The 23,576-nt window shown below is 36.1% G+C and overlaps 1 protein-coding gene across 3 annotated transcripts in view; it reads left to right on the top strand.

Moving 5' to 3' along the window:
* whd (carnitine O-palmitoyltransferase whd) overlaps positions 1-23,233 on the top strand; it is a 40,985-nt gene extending 17,752 nt beyond the window's left edge. For all 3 annotated transcript variants that reach the window (XM_074095947.1, XM_074095940.1, XM_074095953.1), the window contains 8 exons: positions 1,076-1,209; positions 2,379-2,404; positions 2,564-2,626; positions 9,308-9,489; positions 11,072-11,277; positions 11,689-11,887; positions 15,426-15,586; positions 17,160-23,233. In XM_074095947.1, coding sequence (XP_073952048.1) covers positions 1,076-1,209; positions 2,379-2,404; positions 2,564-2,626; positions 9,308-9,489; positions 11,072-11,277; positions 11,689-11,887; positions 15,426-15,586; positions 17,160-17,264 — 1,076 coding nt within the window. In that variant the 3' untranslated portion in view covers positions 17,265-23,233. The remainder of the gene's footprint in view (positions 1-1,075; positions 1,210-2,378; positions 2,405-2,563; positions 2,627-9,307; positions 9,490-11,071; positions 11,278-11,688; positions 11,888-15,425; positions 15,587-17,159) is intronic.
* The last annotated feature ends 343 nt before the right edge of the window (positions 23,234-23,576 follow it).

The raw sequence follows: 23,576 nt of genomic DNA, 5'->3' as shown, positions 1-23,576 counted from the left end.
TTTTTGAGGTTGAGTCTTAACCTTTTGAACGCCACAATCAGCAACACACGACCAAAAAATGGCTGAAAATTGTGCCTTATGCGCCGCGAAATGCCGACGTGGCGCTTATGGCACGATTTTCAGCTGTCGTGTGTTGCCGACTGTGGCGTTCAAAAGGCAAGGGCCAAAGACACTACTAGGTCCTTGCTTTTATTTAATAGTTTTAGTTTTTTAAATTTTATATGAGGTGTTCGTAAATAACACTTTCCCCAAGGCCGGCCACGGACCTACCGGAATAAGTAGAACAGAAACGAATTGAAAACCGGAAGGCTAGAATGCATTATAAAATGTACCACTCGTCACATACCTACCGACCCGGGTCAACAAGAACGCCCGGTCAACAAGCAATGTACAGTATCGCTATATTCTGTTCTCTATATTACAGTATTCTGTACATTATGACGAGGAACAGTGCGCTAAAACCGTGCGGTTAACCGCGTAGTGCGTACGTAGCCTAAGAGAATACTATTTTAAAAGGTGCACTTTCATCGCCGTTGCCTTGCTACTTTCATTTGTTTATATGCTATTTCAAATCCGCGTTAGATAATCCTGATGCGTTTTGAAAACGACTACGTTGTATATTTATCGCGCAATTATAGTTGAATAGTATTCTCAATAAATGAAAGTAAAAAATTACAATTGCAAGCTTCTTTCATCAAATACCTTCAAATGCCTTTTAGGCATAGAACCTATAATAAATAAATAAATATCACGGGACAATTCACACCAATTGACCTAGTCCCAAAGTAAGCTTAGCAAAGCTTGTGTTATGGGTACTAAGCAACGGATAAATATAATTATATAGATACGTACTTAAATACATATTAAACACCCAAGACCCGAGAACAAACACTCGTATTTTTTATATAAATATCTGCCCCGACACGGGAATCGAACCCGGGACCTCAAGCTTTGTAGTCAGGTTCTCTAACAACTAGGCCATCTGGTCGTCACCTATATATACATACATATGTAGTACTACGAGTATTACAAACCATCCTTAGCCTGTAACTAAGGTTCATAAAATGTTTTACAGACGACGTAGAGTTTGGTTACGACGAGAACGACCCGGCCAAACTTGACAACTACGGCCGCGTGCTTCTCCATGGCAACGGCTGCAACCGCTGGTTCGACAAGTCCTTCAATCTCTGCTTTAGCACAAGCGGCTTTGTAAGTGCATAAGTGCAAGAACACACTAATCTTTTCTCGAACATCACTTTAAGACCGTCCCGTATTTGAATGACCTCGCACGTTCCTTCTACCGCTACCCCTTTCCTCGTTCTTACCTTATAACTTTAAAAGAACAATTGGCATTGGTCCCAAAAAAACAATGTTTATTTTATTTATTTTTCATAAAATAGGCAAATTTAAGACATCTAGGGCAGAACCACCTTAAGCCAGTTTTTGGCCAGTTGACATTTGAAGTCATATATAAAAAGTTATAGTATTAAAATAATATATTTAGTGAGTTTTCAAAAGTTTATACTGAAAAGAGTAAAGTTTGTAATAATTTTATTTCAAACGTATATTTAAATAATAAATGGCCATAAACGTTACAGTGGCCACAAACGGTACTTCTGCCCTATTTGAAAGATTTTGATTTAGTTGGGTTTTAATTTTTTTTATACTATTAATAAGTTACCGGAATTATAGCTTACTATAGTTTCCATGGCGTTAAAAACTACGTTTATCTTTGCCCGTCACAATTATTTAAAAAACGTATCTATCACTATCACCTGTCAGTGTTAGGCTTAGGCGGTTTAGTTACATAACGTTTATTTACGATGAAGGTCAAACAAAGGTCAAACGTTATTTTGCAAATATATACTCACGATCATTTAGTAATATTTTACTAAAATGTTATAAAATGATTTAATAAACCTATTCCTCGAAATGGTTTTGGAATTAGACCACATTGTAAAAAAGTGATCAATGCCAATTACTAAGCTAAAACGTTGTGTACGGATTTTTATTGTTTAAAGAATGTTCAAGCAACGTAAAACGTATTATGTATAGCCAAAAAACTCTGAGAAAGGTTAAATCTGCCAGTTTTCACTAGTACTGAGCTAGCTTAATCATAGAAATAATAGGTCTGAAGTGAAAATTATCATAAACATTCGTAGACTCTCAGCTATAACTTATCTGGCTATAATATAACTGAGTACCTACAAACATAACATATATGGTGAAGAAAAAGGAATAAGTAAACATGTTGTTGTTATTCCACCACTACACGGTCGGGTCGCATACGGTCCACAAAACGTTGAGACCTACCTTTTCTTCCCATAACTTTAGCATTTTAAATACGTTTATATGAATTTGTATGTTTTGTTTTCTAGGTCGGCTTCAATGCTGAACACACTTGGTAAGTATGACCATAATTTTCGTAAATGAGCTTACCACAGTGTCACAATATGATTACGCTTAAAGTACTAACTATAGAGTAAAGTTTGGTATGGCATAATTTACGAATTATTGGTACGATTACTTTTTCAAAAGGTATATTAAATGTTGGACCTTTCAGGGCGGACGCGCCAGTAATGGGACATCTTTGGGAATATGTTATCTGGAAAGAACTAGACATTGGGTAAGAACAATTTTATTTTTAGCTGATTATTGGAACAAATTCAATTTCAAATTTATTTATTTAATCGTATGCGTGCGTACATTAAATAGGCTTCTAATAATATAAAGTTACAGAATACGATGGACGTACTACCTAAACGGGACCGAGTACTCTGAAAATTTGTATTTACGTAAATAAACCATATATACATTAAGAACAGTGATGAATTGGTTAGCAAGGAATCTGTTGACGGTTAATGTTCACAAAACCACTTTCATAACTTTCGCCCCAAGAGCATCTTCTCTGCCCCCCTCTCCACTGTCTATTTATGCTCACAGTTGCAACCCCGATGATGCCTCATGCTGTTGCACTGAACTAACGCAATCTTCTACTGTTAAATATCTCGACATTTTAATGGACTCCTTAATGACTTGGGGTGACCAAGTGGAGGCGGCTGTCGGCCGGGTTAGGAAATTAATTTAAGTTTTTAAGACCCTTAGAGCTTTTGCTGACCAACAAATTCTAAAGACTGTTTATTTCTCACTGGCACAGTCTGTCCCAACCTACTGTTTAGCGGCCTGGGGTGGGGCAAGGAAAACTAGATTCCTAAGACTGGAGAGAGCCCAAAGGGCTGTTCTAAAAGTTATGCTTTCCAAACCAATTCGATTTAATACTCGCGAACTCTTTAAGATAGCTAATGTCTTAACTGTTAGGCAACTGTTTCTTTTGAAAATCGCATTGCGCAGGCATCTCGACCTTTCTTTTGTTGGAAAAACTACTAAGCGACGAGCTGGCCGCATCTGCAAACTCGGACGCTCTCGTATTGCTCTTGTAAGGCATCACTACGAATACCTTTCTGCTAAAATGTACAATCAATTGAACAAATTATTAGACATTCATGAACAATCGTACTGGGAATGCAAAAATAAAATAACAAGTTTTCTACAAATCCTCACTTATGATGAGACTGAAACATTTATTACTGGTTATTAATGAACGTATTTCCTACAGTACTACTCAAAATAAATTATACCATAATTATGTTTATATTAAGAACCTGCCTTTCAAATGATATCCTGCTTTTATTCTCTTATTCTAACATAGTCTTAATAATTAAGTACACTTACTAATAGTAAATATAATGACCCACGGTAGTTTAATGTTCAAAATTACACTTAGGTACTAACCTATAAATGTATTATTTTAGAACATAACATAACTGCTCCATAATCCCGAGGTGGGCGTAAACAGCTGCGACACAGTTCATACTACTGCAGCTGCTTACGATCTAATTATTTTAAAACATGTTTGTTAATTATGTTCAATAAAAATCTTTAAATCTTTAAATATTACAAGGAGAGAAAGTATTTTTTTCCCATAGCGCCTAACATAAAGGCAAATCCACGATGGGAGGGATAGTTACAACCGATGCCATTTGTCACGTTCTTTCATCATGTCAGACTAAAAAAAATCTTTTTCACGACACTGCTCGAAAATATGGCCATAAATATCTAAATCCAGTACCCAAAACTGCCTACATATATTTATGTATATTTAACAGCCGACTCACGATACGACTTTTTAGAATATAATTTCAGAATTTCATTCCTGGCGTGCGGAGGTGCTAAACGTCGTTTAGAGTTTTTGTAATGAAAACTGATTCTAGGCTTTATCAAAAGCTTTATAGATAGCAACATTTTTACATAGGTACATGATATCTTTGGATAGTTGTGTAGGTATCCAAAGCAATACAACAGGTACCGAATTAATCACATTATCTAGTTATCTCGTTATATGATCTAGTGAATCTTAGATAAAAGTAATAAAACAACATTTATAAGGGGTTTAATAAACTTATACTTCAAAACAAAAAAAAAACACCGTCCGTAAGGTGGCGAGAGCTGGAAGCTCATAATACCGTCTTTCAGGTGGAATACATGGGAATTATAATGGCAACAACAGCGATTGACTCCAGAAAGATACAGCCTCATTCGTGTATTTTCTGATAGAGATATTTTGGAAACCTATAACAAGTAAATACCAACACAACTCCGTTTTATTATAATAACCCTTAAAATTATGATATAACAAATCATTCACTGATTCATTCACTCAACAGTTTATCGATAGTGGAAATATGTGTGTCCCCTCTCTAGAACTGTATCGGTGACAATCGGTGTGGCCATTAATCAAGTTGGTAAAAATGGCCAATATTACTAGTGGTCGATGAGATAATTGAGATAGTAGTAGTGAAATAAAATAATTTTAATTAAATCGTAATAAAAAATAATAAGTAAAAGTAAATTTATCAAATAACGAATAAAAAACAAAACTGAGCTTCATATCTAGTAAAATAAAAATAACAATTAAAATAGCGATTAATGCCACTTTCACATCAAACGTAAACACTTATCCTACTAATATTCAAATTCGAAAGTTTTGTGAGTGAGTGAGTGAGTGAGTGAGTATGTTTGTTACTCTTTCACGCTGAAACGGCTGGACGGATTTGGATGAAATTGGCGAAAAGTTAGTTTTATAACCTGGATTAAGACATAGGATACTTTTTATCCCAGTATTCCCACGGATAGGGATAAAATCTCGAAATAACAACCTGGGCTTAGAGTCATGAAATTTGGTATGTAGGTAGTTGGACGTTTGGAAATAAAGAAGGTGACTTTTTTTGAGATTTCCACGGATACCTAGAGATAAAATCTTGAAATAACAACGCAGGCTTAAAGCCATGAAATTTAGTATGTAGGTAGCTGGACGTTTGAAAAACACATAAGTTACTTTTTATCCCGATATTTTCCCGGGATAGGGATAAAATCTTGAAATAATAACCGCTGGGCTTAGAGTCATGAAATTTGGTATGTAGGTAACTGGACGTCTGGAATAACACGTAAGGGACTTTTTGACTCGATATTCCACGGGATACCTAGGGATAAAATCTCGAAATAACAACCACTGGATTTTAGAGCCATGAATTTTGGTATGTAGGTAGCTGGACCTCTGTAATAACACACAGCTAATTTTTTATTCCGATATTCCCACGGGATAGGATAAAATCTTGAAATAATAACCGCTGGCTTAGAGTCATGAAATTTGGTATGTAGGTAGCTAGACGTCTGGAATAATACATAAGCGACTTTTTGACCCGATATTCTCACGGGATACCTAGGGAAAAATCTCGAAATAACAACCACTGGGCTTAGAGCCATGAAATTTGGTATGTAGGTAGCTGGACCTCTGGAATAACACAAAATCTATTTTTTACCCCGATATTCTCACGGGATGGGATAAAATCTTGAAATATTAACCGCTGAGCTTGAGTCATGAAATTCGGTCTGTAGGCTGGATGTCTAGAAAAACACATAGACGACTTTTTGACCGATATTACCAGGGATACCCTGGGAATAAAATGTCGAAAACGTTAGGCTTAGAAGCATGAAATTTGGATGTAGGTAGCGTATTTCTGGAATAACACATATTATAAGTTTGCTACTTTTATCCCGATATTCCCACGATATAGTTTGTAACTAAGGAACCCCATACATCCCTGTATTATATTATTATTATTATTTCTTATTTTTTTCTTTAATTGTGTACTGTAGTTTTTAAGTATTTTATTTCTAATTATTTTATGTTGAAAAATGACTTTCTGCCAAGTTCTTGCGGCGCATTTTTCTTGGCAATGATGATCTTTCGAAAGCGCTGGTAGTATAAAAAATGAAGTGTAAAAGTGCCCATTGCGGCCTATTTACTGAATAAATGATTTGAATTTGAATTTTGCATTTGAATTTGGATAGGAAAAATTTGAAACTTCAGCACTGGGTTTAGAGTCTTGAATTTGTACAGTCATTCACAACACAACCTCAATCAGGACCACGATATAAATATTGGAAATTTCCAGGGGAATTTTGTAAAATCCCGAAAATTTAATTGCAGCTACCACACCGAATAGTTTACGCGTGCGAAGCCGCGGTAAAAGCTAGTTTGATTATAAATTCAAATTCAAATCATTTAATCAGTATTAGGCCGCAATGGGCACTTTTACATGTCATTTTTTAAACTACTAGCGTTTTTGGAAAGACCATCATTGCCTAGAAGAATGCGCCGCAACAAACTTGGCAGAAAGTCATTTTTTCATAATGATATAATTACAAATAAACTACTTAAAAACTACAGTATACAATTAAAGAAAAAGTTTCAAAAATAAATAAATGATAATAATACAGGGATGTAATAATAATAAAGGGACAGATAACAAATATGTAATAGCTTAAATAGGTAGGTACTGTAATCACACAAAACATATGTCAGAGTAGGTAGCCATAGACCCATATAGAGCCATTGACCATGATGCTACATAACGCAAGTAACACCATAATAGCCACAAGTATTGCTTCGGCAGAATCTCGGTATAGAGCAGTGAAACACTGGAGCGAGCGATACTACTGGACGTATAATTTCTTGGTATGCGTCTGTCTTAAGCTCGCTCCAGTGTCACTGCTCTATATCGAGACACTGGCGAAGCAGCACTTGTGGCTGTTACTTGCGTAATATAGCACTATACTCTATGGCTATAATCCAACATAGAAATAAAATCGTTCGTTCAATAAATTGCATAACTCAACAGCACTCGAACGAGGCGAAAAAAATTGCAGTCGGCGTCTTGCCTTAAAGTCTACATTGATGATGTCAATCAAAGAATGTGATACATGTATAATTCATAATAGCAAATAAAAATTCAATTAATCTATACTAGGTACATAAAAATCTTAAAATTGCCAAATTGGCCTCGTTTATAAGAATTTGGCCACTCTGACCATCAATAATATTATTATAAACTTATAGTATGTTTGCTGTTAATACATCAATAATTAGTAGGAAATACTTTCCGATGAAAAGCTACGTTTTATTTTTGTAGACTCGACGTGTCAGACCTTTTTTTAAGCCCAAAAACACTGCATGCAGTCATTTTTGTCGGAGCTCTGTTCACTGAAAAGTACGGTTCCGAAATGTCACGAGAGGCGAGCGAAACAGTTTTATTAAACGAGTATACCCGGCGGGTTCATACCTTTGACAGAGGGGAAATGCGCTTCAAGGCTGCTCCATTCTAGATAAATACTCAAAGCTCTGTCCATTGGAGGACAATTTTGCCAATGTCTAGTAGGTTTTGCCTTGTACGGTAAAAAAATGTAGAAAACGAAATATGAGAGTTAATAATGGTGGATGAACGATGACAGTGCTAAGGAAGGAAGACATGGTAACGCGTATAAAATGCGAGTCCGAAATAGTATTGCTGCCTGTGTGGACTTGAAAATCATTCATACTATCGATAGTCCTATCGAAACTATCGTCCCTTGACGATACTATCGAAAGTAGCGATAGTATTGACCATTGTATGTATGTAAACTCTTTATTGCACATAAAAATAAAAATACAAATACACAGAGAGGAGAACAAAGGCGAGTTTATCCCTAAGAAGGTATCTCTTCCAGCTAACCTAATATATTATTGCAGCATGTCGATATTTTCGATAGAACTATCGCGCTATCGACTGATTTCTCAAGGGCAACTATCGATATCGAAACTATCGCTATCGCAACAACACTGGTCCCAAAATCGTTTGACATTTACTCCGCAAACTACAGATATATTTTTTTATGTACCGACCTTCGTGGCCATTAAGTGCTTAAAGGAGGCGATACGTAGAATATGGATGCGATTATGCTGAGGTGGGTCCGTTTAGTGACATTCAATTAAATTTGTTGATATCCGTACCCCCTCTTCTAGTTGATTTCACAAAATCCTTCCTCAGTGGCTTATTCATGCCGTCATATCACACAACGTATTAATTTCAGCGCCATCTGTTAGTTTAGCAGGGTACACGATAGTCATAGCATACTTGAAAAAAAGTTTGCACCTCCTTCCTAAGAAGCCTCATAAGATTCAGATGCAAACTAAACTCAATCGAGTGTAGTGGCTATCCCCCCTTTTAGGGGTTTAATTTATATTGCCCATAAACTTGCCCGGGCATTTTTTCGACAGATTATTAAAGTTTGTATTGAAATCCGTTCAGCCGTTCTCACGTGATGCGCGGTCAAATAAACGACAAACAGATAAACAAACAGATAAACAGACAAAAATTCTAAAAACTGTTGGAACGTTTTTTGTTATCGATTCTAAGTATCCCCAGCCAACTTTTTTTCGGATATCTTCCATATACAGACTTTCGACCCTCTTCAGCTTTATTATATGTATAGAAGATTTTGTGTTTATAATAAACAATTAGCAGGAAGATTGCAAGATTGAACTTGTCTCACATAACAAAAATCTTATTGTCGCCCTTTTAGAAAGGGACAATTGGCATCGGTACTAACTATCTCGTTCATAGTGCTTTTGAGTTGCAAGTGCTCGGTCCCGTTTAGGTAGTATGTCCATGCAGGATACAAAACAATAACGATAGAACATGCTAAATGTCAACATTTAGGGTGTTAAGATGGCTTAACACCGTGGCGTCACTGCGTCCGATGTGGTGAACGAAATTGAAATTAATATAATAATTAAAGAAAACATTTTACAAATTTCAAATTCGAACCAATTTCAAAGAATTATATAAATTCTGCACTCATAGTCGTTTTTGAAATTTTGTGTTCTTGGTACTCCCAATAAGTAAGTACATTCCAATTTTTTTAATAGTTACGCGCCGGACGGCAACACACTCGGTGTCGTAGAAACCCCACCGCCGGCGCCGATCCGTCTCCAATGGGAACTCGAAAACGAGGACCTAACCAAAGCCATCGATATATCGTACGGAGTTGCGCAAAAACTGCTCAACGATGTCGATCTCAGGATACTGATGTTCAAAAAGTATGGCAAAGGTGAGTGAAAAAAAAACTGAGCACTGAGTCCTTCACCAGCTCTGAATGTTATACCAAAGTATGGCGCACTCCGCCTTTTAGGCGCATAAAAATAGAAGGACCTGGACATAACTCAATAACCCGTTGTTTTTATTATTTTATCGGATATTAAAATTAAGTAAAGGATATATTTAATATTAATTAAATATATTAAATTCGCGGTCGTAACCGTATTTTTTAAAAATCATGAAATATCGTACACTACCTAACTTTTTCCTTAAAGCAAAATAGGTAACCAAATATCTTGTTAGTATAATTTTGAGGTGCATTAAGATGCGATCACTTAATAGCAAAATAAAACTGCAACCAAATTCGCAAGTACCTTACGTTTTTTTTCACAGTTTTCATCTCATCTCAATATCTAGATAAGCAAAAATGGTAACTATGATTTTTAAATGATATTATAACGGATAACTCACGTCTTAAACCGAGTTTAGAGTTGAGTTTGGAGCGGTGGCGCGTAGTGTGGGTGTAGCGGCAGCCGCCGAGTCGCGTGCTCCTGAGAGGAAGGGCTACGAAATAGCCCGAAACATGTCGAGCTAAACTCGGTTTAAGACGTGACTTATCCGTTATAATATCATTTAATATGAGTGAGTCTCACGGTAGTTTCATGTTCACTATGATTTTTCTATCTTTCTAAGCTATAATGCGTCTTTTTAAACATTTAAGGCAAAAATTAAACATTTATTTTGAACGTTTTAATAATAATGTAGGCATATCTTGGTAGTTAAAAATCGTAACTATATTTTTTTTGTTTATTAATGGGTTATTGTGTAGTATAATCATGTTTCCACCAAAATTAAACATGTTAATGTCACGTCTAAGAAATTTAAAATGTAACTGAATATACGCGCGGCCTTTTAGTATTTACTTGTGAGTGCTTTCTACACTCGTAACAGAGGGGCTACTACGAAATCCGAAAATCGAATTTCGTACAGTTATAGAATTATGTCCAGGTTTAGCTCCTTTTCTTGGCCTATTTTAAGTATGAAGCTATTACAAGTACCCGGTTGCCTCGTCTGAGCGATTAATTTCACAGTGCTGCCGTGCGCCAGTCGGATCGCACATCTGACAGTCAGTTGTCAGTTGCTTACTAATCACTAATAATACAAATTACTAAAAACATCTAAAATCTGGTAGCATGATGAACGGTTGTGTGGCTCTGAGGATGAGCACTCGTTGAGCTCGAAACGCGTCAGTGTATTGTGGTGGTAGTGATAGTTGGGTTTGTGTGATTGTGTGTGTTCTTACAGTGTGGAGGTGAAACAAATGCATGAACACACATTTCTTGCATAAACGTAGCTATCTTAAGGTCGCGGGTGAGCAAAGTAACTGTTTTAGTTCAATAATACAAAACTAATAATAATAATAATAATTTGATAATAAAAATTAAATAAAGCACCCTCGTGCAAACGTCACCCATGTTCATTGAGATCTTTGTCGCACTGTAACTCAATAAGTCTGCTATGGTGGCTGAATGATGGAGTAGGCTCTATGGTAGATGACAGATGGATGGCCGCTGACATCGTTCTAACTCCCGCAGGCTTTATGAAGAAATGCCGCACGTCGCCAGACGCTTTCATCCAGCTGATCCTACAGCTTTCGTACTACCGGGACGCAGGTCGCTTCTGCCTGACATACGAGGCTAGCATGACGCGCCTGTTCCGCGAAGGCCGGACCGAGACATTGAGACCCTGTACCATGGAAAGTTCCGCTTGGGTTACCGCCATGGAAAATCCCAACGCGACCGTAAGTCTGTTTTTTATGGTTCGTGCTGGAAGGATCCAAACCCAAACCGAGCCCTATAACTGTCACTCATGTGCCTGTCTATCTGTCGTTTGTCTCATATGTTGCACAGCCAAACTATTGAAGCTACAGACTTCCAATTACAGTATAAGCATCATGTTAACCAGAAGTCATACAAATTGTCGGAAAAGAAAACAATGAAAAGTCAAACTTAGCTTTTTTGCCAAATTTTGTTACACATAATTTTTCAACTTATCATTGGCCTATGAACTTGAAATTTGGTAATAATGTTTATTGGGATGTACGAACCTCTCGGTGCACAAGTCCGGCCCTCATTTGGTCGGTTGTATTGGTTTACAACTGTAATACTCAGTAAATTTTATTTTACTTAATAAATAAATAAACTGTTGACAGATTGAGGAACGCCTAGACCTGTTCCAAAAGGCGAGCGCGCGGCACCAGCTCGGCTACCAGGACGCGATGGCTGGGCGCGGCATCGACCGCCACCTCTTTTGCCTCTACGTGGTCTCCAAATACCTGGAGCTGGATTCGCCATTCCTCCAAGAGGTGTTCAATGAGCCCTGGAGGCTCTCCACCAGTCAAACCCCGCACGGTAAGTTCTAAGATCGTGGATTACTTACCTCTTATCGTCTAATTTCGTTATTGAAGATTGGCAGTCAACTCCTTAAATCTCGTTTGTCCGTAATGTGTAGTCAGCTTAAGCATCTGTTCTATGACGCCGGTCTACTTTCTTATGTTAAGGTGGCTTACCGATGTTGGCGATCGCGACCGGGTGCGACCCTCTGCTTAGTATGACTATGCAAGCGACCGCGTCATCAGTTATCAGACAGTGGATCAGAATTATTAAGAGAACCTGTACGGAGCCATGACGTTTCTCTCCTATTGACATTTCATTTTCCTTTATATGTAAAGGCTGACCAGGAATATAAAAAACCTGACGCGAGGGCAGCACTTCTACGTTTTATATTGCAACATTCTTTAAACTTACTAAACGGTACCTACCAGTCATATTGACAACGGTGTCGGTGATGTTATTTAAAGGAATATTTTCTAATCCTCAGACTTTTTCTATGACAAATACTTTTATACATTGTGAATTATTTTCCTTTCAAGGCTATGGATAATCTTCGGCACAAAAACAAAAAATAACACTTTAAAATACGACGCGCGACCAGTGTTAATCTTTGACAGCAATAGACAGATGACATTTGAATTTATTGTTAACAGTGCAAGAAATTAGTTCTATTGGTTTACAGGAATAAGGCGAGGTTGTTTATAATTCTGGTCAGCCTTTATTTCGTAATGATATTCGCCATTTTTTTCTAGCATACTAAATAATAACTAAGACTGTGGCAGAAGGGTTAGCGGTGAATGCTACTCGTATTGTGGTAATGTGCGTGTTGGATGGGTAGTAGGAGTCCTTGCCCGACCGAAGAAAGTTCATAGGCTAATAGAAATGTCACGATGGAACCGAAGTCTTTCATTTATAGAAAAAAACCCTAATTTGTTACGATATTTATTGTTAAGGTTGTATTTGTTGTTACATGGAACTCTATAAATGTACTTTTGTATTCTACTAAAGCAAAACGGTTTTTGAGCATAATCTTTGTCTTATGGTTTTGAAGGTTCTCATGAAGACTCGATGCGTTCACGAGTGCAGAAGTTTTGTCATACTCAGTGTAGGGCGTAGGTAACTGCATTTTGAAATCTGATTTCAGATTACAATTACATGGTAGTTAATTAAAAGTAGTTCGAGTACTAAAAGTAGTTAGTTAGTAACTAAAAGTAGTACATGTAACCCAACTACATGAATTAGGTTACATAAAGTAACCCTCAGGGACTTTATACATCCCCTTGCTATATTTAAGACTGTATATTGTTAAGCTTATGGATTTTAAACTTGTATATTTTTAGTTTAATTTCTAGTCACAGGTTCGCGACGTCGAAGTACCCAAAACGATCCCATAGAGCTTATGGGAACGGAAGCTAGCAAGCATTTTGCAGGTGATAGGACCTTGTGCAAGGTCCGCCCGGATTGCTACCACCATCTTGCTCGCTAATCCTGCCGTGAAACAGCAGTGCTTGCACTGTTGTGTTTCGGCGTGGAGAGTAACACAGCCGGTGAAATTACTGGCACTTGAGGTATCCCATCTTAGGCCTCTAGGTTGGCAACGCATCTGCAATCCCCCTGGTGTTGCAGTTGTCTATGGGCGGTGGCGATCTCTTATCATCAGGAGACCCACTTGCTCGTTTGCCATCCAGTTGAATAAACAAAAAACAAATACCATGCCCTCGGTACCGCTCTGCTTTCAGAGCATGACATGAGTGCGTGTGAGCTAACTTTGGGGGCGGCAGACGTGAGTTTGCCTTCGGAATCCAAAAGCTTAATGGTTACTTGACCTGAAATGTATATTTCAGAATTATATATATATATATATTAATTTATGACGATGGAAGCATTCTACACTTCTACTGAACGTAGATATAGTTAGTGTTTAGTTTTGTACCCCAAACATCCCTGTATTTTTTTTGTATTTTTTTCTTTAATTGTATACTGTAGTTTTTAAGTATTTTATTTGTAATTATTTTATTTTGAAAAAATGACTTTCTGCCAAGTTTTTGCGGCGCATTTTTCTTGGCAATGATGGTATTTCCGAAAGCGCTGGTAGTTTATAAAAAACCGGCCAAGAGCGTGTCGTACACGCCCAGGATAGGGTTCCGTAGCCATTAGTACGAAAAAGACAAATAATATTTTTCTAAGGATTTCGTATTGTGTACTGAATCTTCCAAGTTTAGGTATATTTTATACCTTAGGCTGCTATTTACTCTTAAACTACTAATAATTCTCAAGCAATCGTAGCCGCTATAAATTTCCTTGTAAATTTGATATATTTACTACCATTATGTTTTTTTTTTAAATGTCCACCCAAAAGTTTACACTTTAAAGTTGATATTTCGCAAACAGATCACTGAATAGAAAAATTGTCTGAGCGACCCCCCAATGGTTATAAAACCTATCCAACGATACCCCACAATAAAGGGTTAGTCGAAAAAAAAATCACCACTTTACGTCTATGGGAGGTACCCTAAAAAAATTTTTTTTTACTTTTTTTTATTGTTTCTAGTACTAACGGTCTCTGAGCTTACCCGCGGACAGACAAACAGACTCCTAGTTGACTACGGAACCCTAAAAATGACGTGTAAAAGTGCCCATAGCGGCCTATTTACTGAATAAATGATTTAAATTTTGAATTTTAATTTTGAACCGTTAATCTGATTATTGAAATCAATATGACTAAAACTTCATCATTACTTCCTTACAGCCTATACTTGCTAACATTATAAATGCGACAGTAACTGTCTGTTTGGTACCTCTCCACGCTTAAACCAGTGAACCGATTTAAATGACATTTGGTATGTACCTCTAGATAGTTTCAGAACTTGAAAGGACATAAAATAGTTTTTATCCCGGAAAAAAACATTGTTTCGGCGGGATATTATTCGTTCAAATTAGTTTTACTCTAATTCGGAATAAATACTAAAACACAAGGACAGCAGTTTTTTTTATATCCGTTAACTTCGACAGACGACTCAGTTCATTGATATGAACTACCTAATACCTAACTTATTCGCGAAATTGAAAAAAATATATTTTTTTGAAACAAAAAACTTTTTTTCCTGCATGTAATAGCTTTAAATTCATTGTTAATTGTTAAATAAACAAACTTGACAAGTGACATTGACCTGACACATAAGAAAGGCACCAAAAACATCCACATATTTAACTTTGAAAAAAAAACATAAATTAAGGACCTCTATGCTGTTTTACTGCTAGTAATGAATAATCTTAACTCTTGATTATCTTTTAAACAGTAAGGGGCTGTTTCACCATCCATTGATTAGTCTTAACTGGCGGTTAAATGTGATGCCGTCTCCGTCTATTCGAACAAAACAAATAGAGACGGCATCACATTTAACCGTCAGTTAACACTAATCAATGGATGGTGAAACAGCCCCTAAGTGTTAGGTCACTAGTGTCTTAGAGAAATTAACTTAATTTAACCTGTAGATTGTCCCCAGTTAACGGATATCAAAAATAACACGATGTATTGTATTTTTTTATTAACCAGGACAAACTAGCACGTTGGATCTGAAGAAGCACCCAAAATGCATAAGCGCGGGCGGCGGCTTCGGCCCGGTGGCTGACGACGGGTACGGCGTGTCGTACATCATCGCTGGCGAGGATATAGTCTTCTTCCACGTCTCCAGCAAAAAGAGCTGCCCCAAAACTGTAAGTGATTCAGTTACTAATGTCTAATACGACTCTATTTCTATATCTGATAGGACATGTCAGATATTAATGCAGGTGTGCTATTATGCCATCGATATCTACAATATAGATAATGCATCAATGAGGGCTATCGTTTTTTGTCTCACTAGATGGCGCACTGTTGCGAGAGGTTTTTAAGTATGGCTTTCAAAGTCTGTTATTACGGGCGTGAAAACAAAGTTTAGATTAAAATCATATTTAATACACCTTAAAACCGTACCAGTAAAATATCCGAGCATGCCACAGTGTTGCATAGTCCCCGTTTTGTTCGAAAAAAAGGGAGGACAAAGGTTTCCGAAAGACAAAACTGTCTCAAAACACAGACATTCATTGCCCCGGAACGCATATTTGCCATAATTAATTTCAGATATTGCAAAATATTCACAAAATTATTCTAATTATAAATAAACCCGCGTAGCTCACCCAATAACTATGAGATTTGACATTTCGGAGACCTCACGCTACACTAGCGCCTCTAGTGGCGAATTCATACGCGATAGCCCTCATTAATCTGCTCCAGCAGTTATTAGGAGAAAACTATTAATACCATTGCGTGATCGAAGTATAACCATATCGGACATGTGTTCAGTTATTCAATGTGTAGGTAGTGCATTTTAAACCGTCCAGCCTCCTGAAACCTTTCAGTATTGCGTTGAAATATTGGGTTACAAGGCCCATCGCATTACGGACTCTTGTCGGGGCATAGATTATAGATTAGTGTACACTGTACAGTCAACCAATTTAATTCCTGAGCCTTCATAGAACTTTTATAGTATATTACTGCAGAGGCCATAAATTAAGGGAGTGATGGTCGAGTTTGCCGCCTTTTTATATTTTTTAAACTTGCCATATTAACAAGTTATTCGAGCACCATGTTTAACCTCTAACAAATATAGTAATACAAATTTTGTTTTTTTTTATGTCGAAACTATGCTTAGTCTAGTGGTGGTTGGCTGTTTGTAATTTTTCCTTTCTCAGTTTAATGTTAGTAAGCAAATTTAAAAAGTTAGAGTAGCGGACAATAATGGATTTTCATACATTCTTTATTGGCCTTAGGCCAAGAAGTAATGTAGGGAGCCATAAATGAGAAACTTCATTTCTTCATTTCGTGACATTAACGCACACATTTCCAAGCATGTTTGAGAAAACATTTTATTTGTCTATCTATGACGGCGCTTATCGAATGACGTAAATGTTTGTATGTCAAAGTTTTGTAGTGCCCTAGGAATCAAAGTAGTTGACTATGATGACGTGTGATGGCTTACCCCTCTTATGTGAATACTAAAAAAACTGCATTCTAGTCTCATTTGTTTTATTAAAAACAAATTATGCTGATGTAAATATATTAAAAAAAAAAAAAAAAAAATTGCCTTCAATTTGGTACGGATCCTTATCCACACAGACAAGAGGCTAATAATATTATATACACCCTACGAACAAATAATAAATATAATATTATTTGTTCGTAGTACACACCGTGTGTTTATTGAGAACAGAAAATGAAACGCAATAAATATTTTTTGTTTTGTTACAGAGCTCGTCTAATTTTGTAAAACAGATCGAAAGGTCCCTGAAAGACGTCCAAGACCTCTTCAACGAATTTAACAAACAAAAGAACGGAATCAAAAATAGTAAATAGTTTAGGATTATATTAGATAAGTGAGCATGTACACTGTTTTAGAAAAATACTCTACCGGTCAAAAGTTTAAGTTCACTCTGCGAAATTAGGTTTTCATATTAAATTAACTAACGATATAAAGATTGGTTTAAGTGGCCTCTAGTAGCAAAAGTTATTTAGTTAAAAACTTGTGTTGTGGCTCTCGTCATAAGAGAAAACTTATAGGATTAGTAAATATAAATATTATACATTTTTACTTTTAGTTAAAGCGGCAATTCCTAAACGCACAACATTAAAAAATATACCTTTATTGCAAAATATTTAGCAGTCCGAGAAGCTAATTAAATCTAAATACACCTTATTATGATTTGGACACAATCATTATTGGCATTAGCTAAACGCAGAAAACAAAGTTTTTTTTAACTCTGTTTTTGTACGTGATTATTGGACAATTGGTTGGCTGTTTGGTAAAGGTTCCGGTCTTGGTTGAAATTAAAAGAAAAAAACCTGCACAATAATAAACACTTGCTGGACGTGTCCGGGAAGTAATCTCACTTTTTTTTTAAATTATTGTCGCATCAACGCATGTAACGATGGACTTCCCGGTCGATTTTTCCAACATTAATGAGAACATTTCCGAGCAAGTTGGAGAAAAATACTATTAAATAATTTCATAAATTAATGCGTTAAAACTTCATTCAACCGAAATCACAGAGTGCACTTAAACTTTTGACGGGTACTGTATTTTAATTTTTTGTTGTTGTTGTAATAATTATGTAGTTTAGTAATAGTACATTAGTAGAGGCCGGCAACCCCGCGTTCCGGTCGAGGCTTCTATAGTGCTTTTCTCAAACATGACATGATGAAATAAAAAAAAACAAGAAATGAAGCTGCGGGACGCTAGTCCCGTCGCCGTGTTGTGTGGCTGCTGGCGGGCGCGGGCCGCGCCGCAGCTCGCGTTGAAGCAAAAGACGGTCGCATTGCCGGCCGAGGGCGGGAAATTTGTATGAAATCGCTTTGCAGGCCGCTGGAGTGACCGCGCGCAGGCAGCTGAGCCGCAGCGCCTGCAGCGCGATACTTTCCGGCCTATTACTTGTAACACAACGTCAATATTTCATGTCATGTTTGAGAAAAAACAAATATTAGAATTATGCGAGGACTATGTTTAGGTGCAATTATTTTTTGTGTCGAGTTTCAGTCTATATATGTACAAGTGTTAAGCTACGAAATCATCCTATGTATAATAATAATCAAAACGTCGTGGTTATCACGCCGGTTGCAATATTACTTACAATTTTGATGTTAAAAATTTACAATATTAACTTTATGGGTGTTGAACTCTAATAACCTGACTAAATATATTTTTATAGACTTTATATAAACCATGTACGTTTACCGTTAAAGGAAGTCTAAGATGTTAGTACTTGAATGAAAATGGAAGTGTCAAGACCTCGAGATGAAATTAAGTGTTAGAAAGCTAAATTATACTCGATGGAGCCTGAATGACTAAGCTATGCAATCTCTCGAATGCATTTGTAGTAGGTTAAGTCATTCGAAATCAATTTATTTTATTTATACTTAGGATCTTATACAGTGGTTGATTTATTAATCTTGAATAATGTATTTCGCTTTAACCTGCATTTTATTGCTTATTTAACTACCCTATAATTTATTATTAAGACAATGTGGTCAAAAAATTTTCCTCGTGTTGTTCAATTTTAACGACCTTTCGAGTTAATCATTTTTAGGGCTCGTACCCAAAGGGTGCCGGGACCCTATTACTGAGACTCCGCTGTCTGTCTGTCTGTCTGTCCGTCTGTCCGTCTGTCCGTCTGTCACAGGGCTCTATCTCTTAAAACTTAGACACTTGAAATTATCACAGATTATGTATTACTGTGGCCGCTATAGCAACAAATACTCAAAATAAAATAAAGTTACAAATTAAAGGGGGTCGTCATACAAGAAACGTGTTTTTTTTCAGCGTTTTTTGGTTGCTAGGCGTTATTACTCGTTGCTAAGGCGACCGAGTCGACTAGCAACGGGTAGCTATGTCGTTTGAATATTTACCTTTAAGTTTGCGATTTTAATGATGTTTTATAAAAGCTTCGACAGTATAATATAGTGACTGTCTGATTGTGTGGTTTATTCGTTTTGTGCAAAATTAATAAACCACCTCAATGAAACCAACTTTGATAAAGCGCTCGCCAAATCCACACCGTATTAATCACTATGTTTGCCTATTGTTTTTTATTCTAAAAAAATCATACTAAGTATTTAAGGTTTATAATACAGTTTAAAAATTATTCACACTAGTCGAGCTTCTTATTATTTAATTACATAACATACGAAGTCCGCCGAATTTCCCGCGAATGAACTGCGCTGACAGATTTTTTTTTTGCCGCGTGCGGCAAGTTGCGGTCAATGGCTTCAGAAGCAAACAGCCTGAACCAAAGAGGATGAGAATACAAATTGTTTTTTATTCGAAATACTTGCACAAGTGCTTACATTTCGGCGATATTTTTAGAAGCTTTTCATTAACTTGCCCTATTTGTTTATTTATTTATTGTGTGTGGGTCAAATCTTGAAAGCTAAATTTGACCCACTTCCAGTGGTCCGATCGACTTGAACTTTTGAATACTTATGTAAATTTGGTGACAATACAATAATCTAGTAGTGAAATCTTAGTGGTCCTGCCAGGATCGTCTCTGCCGGAGGGAACTCCTCAATAGTTAATAGTACCGACTTGAAATTTGGTACAGATATGTAGTTTAGACGACAATGCAAGTACAGTCAACAAAAAGTACATTCGGCAAAAAAGCTTGTATTAAAAATTCGAAATCGCAGTTCGTGTCGTATTGTCCCTCTGATTCTCGTATTAAATAACAAATACTACGTTTAATTTAAGGTTTGAATTAGCGGTCAAATTAATTGTAACACTCGTTTCTCGATATTTCGGACACAAATGGATTAAGAATACCTACATTAATGTACATCTTTGGTAACTTTTTTGGAATCTGAATACGGCGTTGAGTATAGTTTAGGGAGATAAGTCAATTACAGTGACACTTGGCTAAGTGACTCCTGAATTAGAAAACCTCTATAGCTGGGACTAATACTGCACATAACACATGCCCTAAATGACCTCTATTAATTGGACTAAAGAGATATATTTGTCTATTATTAGTTCTTTCGATTTTACCGCCTTTATTACCCTTATAAAACTGACAGTAACTGAGACTAGACTTAAAAAACTCTTACTGAGACTATATCTAAAAAAAACGTTTGTCTTATTATTTTCATTGCGTTCCAGATCAATATTAGGATCTCTGTAACTAAGATAACGCTTATTTACTACCTCTAACTGAAACGGCAATTTACATATTCGTATTTGTTTGCAAATTACGTTTTATTATTTAATAATCCCGTCTCTAACTGAAATAATCTGTATACACGGTAACCAAAGACTATAAGAGGTACCTAACCCTTTACGATTTATAAAATGCATTGCGCAAACGTAATGATCAGTATATAGACGGTATGTGTTTTATTAATAACATCCAGATTTCGCTGTATTTTCTAATTGCAAAAACACACTCGTCACAAAAGATCCAAAATCTGTTGCGTGGTGCACGAACATATCTTCGCAAACCGTGATGGTTGAGCTACTCGCTACTAAAGTGTGTACACGATAAAATCCGGGCCTGCCTGATCTGGTTTATCTTTGTAATGAATGCTAATTTAGAAGCAGCATTTTTTTAAGTAATAAGTGGTTATGAAACTACATAATATATATATAACCATAATAAAAAGTTAGGGCGTCTGTGAGTTTTAGCTTTATATATTAGACTGTGCCTAAATTATTTTGTACAGCGTCTTCTCACGGTCTTTTCTAGGTTTTATGTAGTTTATATATTTTTTTAAAAATTGACCAGCCGATTTATAGCTTATACCATTGTCTTTTCACGACAGCTAATATTTTTCGAATTGACTTCAGATTGAGGTAGTTTGGAAGTGTTTTAACTTTGGTGAATTTGCCTTTTTGACAGAAAAATGCCTCTCATATAAAAACTACGTTTGGTGCTTAGATTACAAAAGTTTCCCGACTCCCCCAGGTAGAAAACAGTAACATCATGATTTTTATTCGAAAGATAATATCCTAATGAGCGTAAAACAGCTTGTGAAAATATAAATACAATTGTGGCATTGAAGCTGAAAACGAGTGAAGATTATCAAAAAGCGCTGTACAAAGCAATTTAGGCACAGTGAAATACATAAAGCTAAAACTCACAGACGCTCTAATATTTTATTGTGATTGTATTTTTATTATGTATTTTCATAACTGCTAACTATTACAAAAAAGTTGTAAATAAGCATTAATTACAAAGATACACCAGATCAGGCATGCACGGATTTTATCGTGGACAGTGTTTATTCATAAATTAGCCGGGATATACACAAGCGTAGTAAATATTGTCATTAATTAAACCAGAAAAGCATTACACGGCTAAATTACGAACAGTAGCAAGTGGCTCAGCACTCCCGGTTCGCGACTGTAAATTATGTATATTAGCAGACGCACAAAAATGTTATTACTTAATTTTTCTGCGTTTGTTTAAACACAATATATGATACATATCGTACATCTGATCAATGCTTTTGCTACGGGCACTGCAAGCTGATAATCTTCTATAGGTCTAATTTATACGCAGGCTCATGCACAGAACAGTGCTTTGTGATGATCGCACAAATGTTTCTCAGTAAAGGCGCGAAAGCACGGGGGCTAGGTCATTCATCACAAGCTCCAACATTCGCACATTTGCTTGTGTTAGCATTGAATTTTACCTAGTTTTTCACAATTTATGTATGTATGTCATCCAATCTACGCTGTTTTGTCTTCATATGTATACGTGCTCCACAGGTTTGTCTCAGTTGGTTCAGGTAGAATATCAGCGCTGCGGCCTCCGCAGCTTTATGCTGAGTCAGCGCTTTTCTTTTCACAAAACTTGGCACCTATAGCTTAGATACAACAAAATTAATGTTTTTACATTGTTTCACTTGTTTGTATTTGTGTGTGCATGCGTTGTGAAAGAATAAAGTTTAGGTATATCTATCTACCTACATTTCAGTAGGATGTTCATTGTTTAAGATATTGGTAATTCATAGCTTTTCCATAGATAAACTAACACGAACTGTGACGTTTGATTTATGTATGTATAATTTATCGCTAGATATAGGTAAACGCGTAATCAATGTCATACGCATTGGATCTGTAAGCAATTTATTTCATCATTTTGTAAGCTTTCATCTTTCGACACATTATTTAGTATCTACCGTAATCGACACTTTACAGACAGAGTATAGCAAATTGATTATTTTCTGTAAGTACGAGTACGGTAATACTACAGTTATTACCTATTTAGCTAAATAAAAGTGACTTCCACGCGTGCAATAACTTGTGCTCTGCAGCTGGCTTAGTCAAACCAAGTTTTTATATTATCCGTCCATCGTATTTATTTTGTCTGTAATACTCGTCTTACTCAAGAGTCTAACCTAATCCTAAGAAACGAATCATCTCTTAAAGAGTACAATTAACTTAATCTTGGATTACATGAACTCTCTGCTGCGGATATCATCTTCGATTTATAACTCATTAGCGAAGTTTTTTTTTCATTATAAAAATTAAGACGTAGGGACATTGAATTATCAACTCATCATGTTCTCTGGGATACATTATGTAAGGTATCTTGTCTATGCAGGTTTCGTTTTTAAATATACTTATTCGCCTAAAAAAGACATGATTTGTGCTATGTCTATATAATTATAAATAGACAAATGAATTCGAAACGTGCCGATTATTTGAAAGAATATTCGTTAAAAATCATAGCATAATTTTGTATGTATTGTAAGTTTAAAGTTTCAGATTGCAATTATATTACCTTTTGATTGTTTGACTTTTATAGAATTTCTGTAAATAAATGCTTAATACTTTTTCCAGTATGTTTTTATTACAAGAATGCAACTCTGGAATGCAATATAAAAAATATTCATAGTAGAATAGTTGGATTATTTTTATTCCGTGTTAATTTTATTTAAGTCCCTGACTTAATAAAATTAGCTCCCTAGTCACTATAGTGGCATATTCAGAGTAATACTGAAAAATACTGAAAGCAGTCACTTGAAATATGCCAAACTGTCCTAATGTTGACTGTGAGCACTTGTGCTCAGCTAATTTTGAGTCTCTCTACTAATTTAAACGACGATTAATTGTGCTGTGTTTCAGTGAAAGCTGGATTTAAACGTTTGTTGGCCCACCATAACACGAAAGTTAAGTCA

The sequence above is a fragment of the Choristoneura fumiferana genome, chromosome Z (genome assembly GCF_025370935.1).
Source record: "Choristoneura fumiferana chromosome Z, NRCan_CFum_1, whole genome shotgun sequence".
In the NCBI taxonomy this organism is placed as follows: Eukaryota; Metazoa; Arthropoda; class Insecta; order Lepidoptera; family Tortricidae; genus Choristoneura; species Choristoneura fumiferana.
The sequence above is the reverse complement of the archived record's forward strand: the minus strand, read 5'-3'. Positions and strand labels throughout refer to the sequence as shown.